This window comes from Jatropha curcas, chromosome 2 (genome assembly GCF_041381405.1).
Source record: "Jatropha curcas cultivar XTBG-Jc1 chromosome 2, XTBG_Jcur_1.0, whole genome shotgun sequence".
Classification (NCBI taxonomy): domain Eukaryota; kingdom Viridiplantae; phylum Streptophyta; class Magnoliopsida; order Malpighiales; family Euphorbiaceae; genus Jatropha; species Jatropha curcas.
Window position 1 is genome coordinate 26,524,732 of NC_143152.1, and position 9,462 is coordinate 26,534,193.

At 29.1% G+C, this 9,462-nt stretch overlaps 1 protein-coding gene across 1 annotated transcript; it reads right to left on the reverse strand.

Moving 5' to 3' along the window:
- Positions 1-4,579: 4,579 nt before the first annotated feature.
- Positions 4,580-7,396, reverse strand: LOC105646615 (actin-7). The gene is made up of 5 exons (XM_012232498.4): positions 7,260-7,396; positions 6,382-6,451; positions 5,905-6,298; positions 5,203-5,816; positions 4,580-5,116 (listed from the first exon to the last, which is right to left on the reverse strand). The coding sequence occupies exons 2-5, from the start codon at positions 6,439-6,441 to the stop codon at positions 5,051-5,053; spliced, it is 1,134 nt and encodes a 377-aa protein (XP_012087888.1). The 5' UTR covers positions 6,442-6,451; positions 7,260-7,396; the 3' UTR covers positions 4,580-5,050.
- Between the last annotated feature and the right edge of the window lie 2,066 nt (positions 7,397-9,462).

Sequence of the window (9,462 nt, forward strand, 5' to 3'; positions counted from 1 at the left end):
AAAATATTAGCAAGTCAGTTAGGGACATCTTTTTTTAATTATTGTTTATCTTGGTAATAGATGTCCCTACCTAAGTCCATGATTCTTTCTCTTTCTTCCTTTCTTTACCAGCTTGCGAAAATCCAATATTCCTTTCTTTACATCAAACGACTGTAAAGTCTTTTCAATTATAAAATCAATGGTAAATATAGACCACTTAAATTATTATAAAATTAAAAATAATTTGTATAGATAGTTATTATATTTAATATAAATAAGAATAAAATTGAAAAAAAATATATAATTTATTACTCTTCAAACGTCTTATATTTTGAAATAAAGCAATCACTCTAAAATGACTTATATCTTGAAATAGATGGAATAGATTGTAAAATGATTCATAAGATAATTTTATAAATAACAAATTCATAAGAAATAACTAATATTTCCATAATAGTAATAATTAATTAAATCAAAATTCAAAATTAAGAAAAGATGATACAAAATATACATTCACTCGGTCTTAAATATAGTCGTTTAAAGTTTATGCACGAGGATTAAGAAAATATTAATTCCCCTAAATTATAATAAAATCAAAGGCTAAATACATAAATTCACATTTAAACTTTACAATTTTAATCTTGTGGTACCATGAATTTTGAGAAAGGCTTATCTTTTTTTAAAAAAACTCAATAATTCATTAATAATGAATATAAGTTGAGTACATGATAATATTCTTATAGAAATAAGAAATGCAATTATAAAAAATTGAAATCTTTTGTTTGGAGATATTACTGATCTTAGCGAATGATTTATTATGCACTTGAACTTGTAAATTTTGATTATATTACAAATATTTCGGCGTCAATATCAATAATTTTTAGAAATTTTGGTTTTTATATCTAAAATACCAACTTGTTATATAGTTACCATTACTTTTGGAACAATAATTTTCTTAAATTTCAACATTAAACAAGTGTTTAATTGGTCTAATTTTGCAAGTTGAAGTGTTCAATAAAATAAATTTAAAAATTGAAATATTTAATAGGTGTAGTTTTATAAGTTGAAGTGGTTAATTGGTCAAAATAAAAATTGAGAGTGTCACAATATTAAAGTTATAAAGTTCGGGGGTGAACTTATATATTCCACAGCAAATTAAAAGTAATTTTACAAATTATCATTTATCTCACATCAGCACTCATCTCTCACATCATTACACTTTGCAAGTTGAATTTGTACAAGGTTTTGTTTTCCTAGTATACCTCCAACGTAAACTTAACTCCTACTCATGTTTTTATGTAAGACCACAAATAGATGAGAAAGAAAATGTATATATTAATTTCAGATTGCATTATTCAAGAAGTGATTTTAGCGTGTCCAACATCATTAGTTAGAAGTGGGAATTTGCCTATTGTGATTGAAGTAGACTCTGAAATTGTTAAAGAAGCAGCAAATATAGGCGTAGTCTCTGAAATTTGGACAAAAATATCACTCTAAAATGATTTATAGTTTGGAACAGAGGGAGTACCTATCCAATATTAAACACCTTGTGATATTTGAATATTTAATCTTTCACATATATATTATTGTCATTTAGCCCCTTTCACTTACTAATAAATTACTATTTAGTCCATTATTTAACAGCAAAATTAGAATTTTTTGAAAATTGAAAGACTAAATAGTTTAACAGGACTAACCCTTAGAGACTTTATGTAATTTCTCCAAAGGATGACAAAATAATTTCAATTAAATCTCAAGGAATTTATTATTTATCCTTATTTAATTATCTTTATTTAATAAAAAAAAGTATTAAAACTTCTATTGACTAAATCTTTTTTTCTTTGTAATTTATTTTATTTTCAAACAAAAAAAATTGATGGACTATAATTTTACTTTAAATTAATTTTTTAATATAGATGATTTTATTATTGAGAATCAATAGATAAAACAATCTACAATAAAAGAAGGATGATAGAAACTCTACCAGGACCTACTACAGAACAAGTGGTCATAAATTGAATTCTAAATTGGACTATCTCTTTGTATGTCAATTGTTCTGCACTAATAATTTAAAAAAAAAAAAAAAAAAGTGGTCCAAACAACAAAATAAATAAATAAATAACACGTTGTAATGTCTCTCAAATATCAGTATAAAATTGAGGATGTTTATCATCTGGAAATCATTAACAAGTATAAATTAATTGGATGGTGATAGGGAGTGGTATTTGTAAATATATTCTTAAATTATTTTAAAATTGTCAAAAGCATATATATATAAATATTTATAAATTAATTCAGTTAACATGTTTTTATACGTAATATATTCTTATACACAAGTTGTACTATTTATTATGCTGTCTCAATTTAATTTGATTGAGCCAACTAGACCCAGATCATGCCTTCCTTCCATCCCTTTAGAATGATCTAATGTCATTAATTAGCATTGAATTAATATAATATAAAAAGTCTTATCTCAAAAAAAAAAAAAATATATATATATATATATATAATATAAAAAGTCCAAGAGATCAAAGGCTAATATGATATTTAGACTATTTGATGGTAGTTAGTTAGTGGTCTAATGATATTTTCGAAAATATTATATAATAGAATGCTGATACAACATGAAAGAAAATGATAATTTAATAAAAATAAATACCATTTTGAAAGATAAAAAAACTAAAACAATTATGACAAATTTAATGGGAGCTTATAATTGAGAAATGAGGATTAGAACTTGTTTGGAGATAGTTAACTATTTTCAATTTTTTAAAATTTTTTAATTTCTTTAATAAATGTCTTATTTTATTTTATTTATTTAGGTGATATGATATCATTATTCCATTGTATAATTATTTTGATATTTTCATATTCTAAGATGATTAAGCGGAGCTAGCTTTATTTATGACTCATCTGGTTTAGTTGTTCATACCGATTGATAGCTTAGAATAGTTGCTTGTTAGTTGATAAATATTAGTATTTAGTAAAATTTTAATAGTGATTACTGATAAAATGTAAATTACCATTTAAGGCCATAATTATTTTTATATATTATGATATATAATTACACAATTTTTTTAATTTTTTAAGGTGAATATATTATTTTTTATTATATTATATAAATAAATAATCTAATTAAAATTTTAAAATAATATTTAATAAGAATTATTATTTTTAAATAAATATAAATAAAATGATCATTAAAAATATTTCTTTAAAAAATTATTAATAATTATTTTTTGGGGTCAATATAATCTAAATAAAATATAACTATAAATCAATTAACGGTTGATAAAAAAAAAAAATATAAAACGTAACTGTTGGCATCGTTGATTAAAAGGTTCATCAAACGTCCTTTTAACGGTTTTACTCCACCTTAATAAACAAGAAACCTATAAATTTTTTAATTCAATAAAACCAGAGAAGAAAGAAATTAATACCGTCAATAGAAGACGCTAAGCGTGTCAATTTGTTCAAAACCAAATTACAAGTCATCCATAATTCATCATCGATGTTAAAGTTTACAAGACTACGCCTCCAAAAGAAATCAACTAAATTTTTGTTAAAATGTTTCCATTTGAATTTGATAGTTGAAATTAAATGTTATTTTATCCTTGAAAAACATAGGTATCTTAGAATTTATTAGGCGCATGATTCGAAATAACGTTGTGATAATAACTTTTATGGTAGAGAGGATTTGAATATTCTCTACATTTTCTACGAGAAGTAGGAAAACCAATCAGATAACAGATAATTGACGGTAAAAAGAGATTTTGAAACTTGTAATTTGAGAGTTTTTATTGAGAAATGGAATAAGGTTTAATTTAGGAAGTAATACATAATTTGTATAAAAAGCAATTTTTTTATACAATTTATCTCCTGAACTTGCGAAGAAAAAATCAGTTTTTTTAAACAACAATTTTTCAGTTGCACTTTTTAAAATTGAAAAAACAAAATTGTGTCTTAATTTTGTCTATTTTTTAAAGATTTTTGTAATTTACATATATAGAATTCGACAGTTTGGATTTATGGAATGAGTAGAAAACAGTGGAGAGAGACGGTCGAAAGGTTTTTGGCTGTTGTTGATTACTAGAATCCAAAGGAAGGGCGGCGAAAAATAAAAGGATACATCATGAATTTTCATTAGCATTTCCATGTTGGATCCGTGTATCGGCTGATGTGGCACAATGTGGGGCCAAATTGGATGCCAGCAAAGCAATTGTACGACTCACTTCGCCCATTCAATTTTTCAATTGTCAATCAGCCAAAAACTCACTCAATTGCAAATTTTAAAAGTCCAAGCACTCGATTGTATTTTTCCGATCAAACAGCCAAATAAAAAAATAAAATAAAATTTATATACCAAATACAGCATTATCCCATAAAATAATAATTTTCCCAAATTAAAACGCATAAACCACAATTGTAGGAACAAAAGTTATGCTGAACAAGGCACAAAATTTAATGTCTAGCTCTAGTTAACTATACTTCCGAATGACCCAGTGCAGGTTATCTCCAAAATCACCTAAAAAACCAAAATTCAGTATCCATAAAATAAGCAGATCCTTTCAAACATAGTACTAAGAATAAGTTCCATAAGTTTTTGACCGCAAACTGACACTAGATAAAATTTCTCATACAATAACTATTAACATTAATGTTCTCAAGGGAGGAAAACCCTTCAATTTTGAAGAAAATTGAAACCAAATGAAAAAAAAGAAAAGGGAAAAAAAAAAACATCACAATCACTCTCCAGCTACAAACATCCTACTAAAGAAGACATGGTTGAACCATAAGAGATAGCGAGGAAAGTAACGACTTGAGTACCAAAGTGTCTAATATCACATCCGGAGGCGCCATTCCATTAAACCTCTCACTTCTGGCATTAACATACATGAATAGCAACAGATGGAAAGCTATTTTGATACATCAAGATCAGGATATACCCTCCTTCAATGATTCCATCTCAACACTTCTTCACATCAACCATAATTTAGTTCACATGACACCTTGACACGAAAAAAGCCAACTAAATGCAAAAAATAACTCGCCAGCAAAGCACTTGTAAAGCTTAGAAGCACTTCCTGTGGACAATGGATGGACCAGACTCATCATACTCACCCTTGGAAATCCACATCTGATACAAGATAAAGTGATCATGTCAGTCTTAATTCACAACCTATATAAGTAGAACTAAGAAGCGTGGGAGAAAAGAAAATTCACCTGCTGGAAAGTGCTAAGGGATGCAAGGATAGATCCTCCAATCCAGACGCTGTATTTTCTTTCGGGTGGTGCAACCACCTTAATCTTCATGCTGCTTGGAGCAAGGGCGGTGATCTCCTTGCTCATACGGTCAGCAATACCAGGGAACATAGTGGAACCACCACTGAGCACAATGTTACCATAAAGATCCTTCCTTATATCCACATCACACTTCATAATTGAGTTATAAGTAGTCTCGTGGATGCCTGCAGCTTCCATTCCGATGAGAGATGGCTGGAAAAGGACCTCTGGGCATCGGAATCTCTCAGCTCCAATCGTGATGACTTGGCCATCAGGAAGCTCATAGTTCTTTTCAACTGAGGAGCTGCTCTTGGCAGTCTCAAGTTCCTGCTCATAGTCAAGTGCAACATATGCAAGTTTCTCTTTCATGTCACGGACAATTTCCCGTTCAGCAGTGGTGGTGAACATGTACCCTCTCTCAGTGAGAATCTTCATCAAAGCATCAGTGAGATCACGACCGGCAAGGTCAAGACGGAGGATAGCATGTGGAAGAGCGTATCCTTCATAGATTGGCACAGTGTGGCTCACACCATCACCAGAATCCAGCACGATACCTGTCATAGGTAAATGATAATTCAGTAAAAAATCATTTATGGAACAATGGATCTAGAGTCCACATCATTAGAGTTAACTGATACGAACCAGTTGTACGACCACTGGCATACAAAGATAGAACGGCCTGGATGGCAACATACATTGCAGGCACATTAAAGGTCTCAAACATGATTTGAGTCATCTTTTCTCTGTTGGCTTTAGGGTTTAGTGGAGCCTCGGTGAGAAGCACTGGGTGTTCCTCAGGGGCAACACGAAGCTCATTGTAGAAAGTGTGATGCCAGATCTTTTCCATATCATCCCAGTTGCTGACGATACCATGCTCAATTGGGTATTTCAAGGTCAGAATACCTCTTTTAGATTGTGCTTCATCACCGACATAGGCATCCTTCTGACCCATCCCAACCATGACACCGGTGTGTCTAGGTCTTCCAACAATACTGGGAAATACTGCCCTGGGCGCATCATCACCAGCAAACCCAGCCTGCACAAATAACCTAGCTATTCAGAAAATGACACAACAAAAGCACATACTCTATTTCACTTCTAGGAATATAATTAACTGACCTTGACCATCCCAGTTCCATTATCACATACAAGGGGCTGGATATCCTCAGCATCAGCCATTTTTTAAAACCTGCATAATCATGGAGAGAAATGAGTACAAACATAAAATCAAAATGCTAACACACAAGAACGTTTGCAAACTCTTTTCATGCATTTCAAACCCGCACAATCCATGTTCCAAACCAGTCAATTTACAAATAGGATTTTAAATCCACATAAAGCTCCAATGGTTCAGAATCAAATGCATTATAAAAAATGTGCATGAAAATAGGGTTCCTTACTCTACAACCACAAGCAAGTTCCAAAATAATGTTATTATAACAATGCAGTAAGCCAACATCAACTCACAATTACCAAAAGAAAATCTTGTTTCAGTAAAAATTTTTATAATTTCAGATCCAGTATAGCTAAATCTCAAATTCAGATCAGTATAATAGCTTCTTTCATACAACTAGTCATCTACACTTATCATTTACAGTTCAAATATTAGATCAAATGACAAAAAAAAGGACGATTTCTACAAATCGGAAAGGAAAATCAAAACCAAATTGGATAAACAGATCAAATAATCTAAACACAGATCCAGATATGATAAAATCAGATCAGGCAACAAAATCAAACAATCATTAATTTAAACTTCAGCTTCAGATCTCAACAAATTTGATACCTACAAACTCACATGCTATACCTAACTCCAGATCTCACCTTCAACAACAACAAAAAAGCACAAAAAACCCAGATCGGCAACATGTAATCGAAAGACAAACCGATCAAGGCAACCAATTTCGCATCTAACTCGACGCAGTATAGAATCACGATCTACGCAAACTACAAGCAAAATAATTGAAATTAAAGAGATAACACAGATCGATGCTTACCTTTAAATTGCAGATAAAAGATCGGAAACAGATAGAAATGAACCAAGCTAATCTGCTTGGGCTTGGCTCTTTCGCTTCAGAAGAAGTTGAGAGAGTGATGGATGTGAAAATGGCGAATCAAAGAGGTTTGAGAAGAAGGGTGTGTATATATAGTCGTGGATTTTTGTAATGCAAATGAAATTTGGACCAAATTAAGAACGGACAAAGATACAATTTGGCCCAAAAGTTTTAAAATCGTTAAACATAGATCCAAAATCAAGTCTGGAACTAAATTAGGAATTTTTTTTTTAACAAATTCTTAAAATTAATTTTTTTTTTTTACTTTTGAATAATAGAAAAAATGTAAAATTGAATAGAAATAAATATAAAAAAAGTTTAAAAATATTTTTAATTTTAGAAGGGTAAAATGAATAATTCTTCGAAATTTCAACAGTAATTATTTTTCAGTAATGAAATATATATGTATATGGTTTTACAAAAGCAATTGTGTCACTTTATTCACTTTTAGTATTTTATTTTACACATACTTTACTTTATTTCATTTAATTATTTTTTTAAAATTTTCCTTACTTGAGTTATATTATTATAATATATATTTAAGAAGTACTTTTTTAAGAATAAGAATGTAGTTAAAATTATTAAAATAAATAAAAGTAATTTATAAGAAAGAAATGAAAGATTTTTATCAAGTTAAAAAAATATTTATCGAAAAGAAATTGAAACAATGTATAATTAAAAACAACGATATGTAATTTTTTTTTCTAAATAGTGATTTGAAAAGAAATGTTTTCTACTAAAAGAAGAAAAAAGAAATTTGCAGAGAATAAAAGAAAAATTATGTATAACTAGTCATGTATTTGTACAGTAGGTTAGTATGCCAAATAGTACTATTTTCACTAATTTGGTCTGTAAGTAGAAACATAAATGGTTGTAGATAAATCTAATCCCAGCAACAATATAGTTAATTTTGCTGGAGATGTTTTCACTATGGGTTTGATTTCAGAAGTCATGACAAGGCTTTTATCGTTGTTACGTACAAAGTGAAAGCATCCGATGCTGCAAGTCAATTAGGTGAATTATCTTGGTTTTGGAGGCTTGACATGATTATGCTGTTTGTTGTGGTTATTTGGAGTTTTATTTGTATGTCTAAGATTTAAGTTTCGGCCAATTTGATTAATTTATTTAATTTAGTCAATTCGGTTTGGTAAATATTTTTGGATTTATTATAAATACCTCATTTCATTTACAATCTCCTCACACAAAATTATCTTTACTCTCTCTACTCTATATTATTCTTCTCTACTCTATAATTTTTCTAATTTCCATTCACAAATTATTGTCAAAACTATTGCAAGATAATTTCTTCAAAGTCAAATCTCCAATTATTTGTCCAAATTATTGTGAATTACTTTATTCAAATTCCAATCTCTAATTATTGTCTCTAATTTTTTTATTAAATTTTTCAAATTACATATTATTTTCATATAATGGCAAGTAGAGAAAACTCAAGTTTCGCTAAAGGCAAGGAAAAGATCGGAGAAACACAATATTCATCTATCCCTACAAATGACATTTTCGATTTCACTCCGACCAATATAATCTTGAGGGATATCCAAATGAAAATTTGAAAATTTCAACTCAAGAATCTGAATTTAATGATGAGCAATTACAATAAGAGGAAGAGGAAGAGCAATAGCAAGGTACACAACTTCTTCGAAGAGCAAGACAAAGTTTCGACATATTCGCCATTCATTTCACAAAGAAATTCAAAGGCAACAAAATGTTCGGTGAAATTTGCAATTATTATCGAAAATCTTATAAATTCAAACAATTGGGCGGTTATGGATCATTTTGGAAACATTTGGAGGCAAAACATCTAACAAAAATAGGAGTTGATCGGTCTCAAACACAAATTTTCGGGTACGCATCTTCTAACATTTCTTTACTTCAATATTCTGAAAAACAACAAAAAGAAGAATTAGTAAAATGATTTCTATGGAACATTTATCTTTTAGTTTTGGTGAAAAAGTAGGTTTTAATCAATATTGTCAAAAAGTTTTAAATCATTCTGCTAAAAGAGTGCTAAGAAATATTGTAAAATGAAATATTATTTCTTTATATAAAAAAGGAAAAAAATAGTTAAAACTTTTATTTTCTGAAATGAAAATTCGTGGGTCAATTTATTGTGATATTTGGAGTGATC

Bases quoted from the DNA above. Each gene is read 5' to 3' on its own strand.
- LOC105646615 (XM_012232498.4), bottom strand. From the start codon at position 6,441: ATGGCTGATGCTGAGGATATCCAGCCCCTTGTATGTGATAATGGAACT. The intron at 6,299-6,381 runs GTCAGTTAATTA...TTATTTGTGCAG, and splicing joins ATGGAACTGGGATGGTCAAG to GCTGGGTTTGCTGGTGATGA. The intron at 5,817-5,904 runs GTTCGTATCAGT...TACCTATGACAG, and splicing joins TGCCAGTGGTCGTACAACTG to GTATCGTGCTGGATTCTGGT.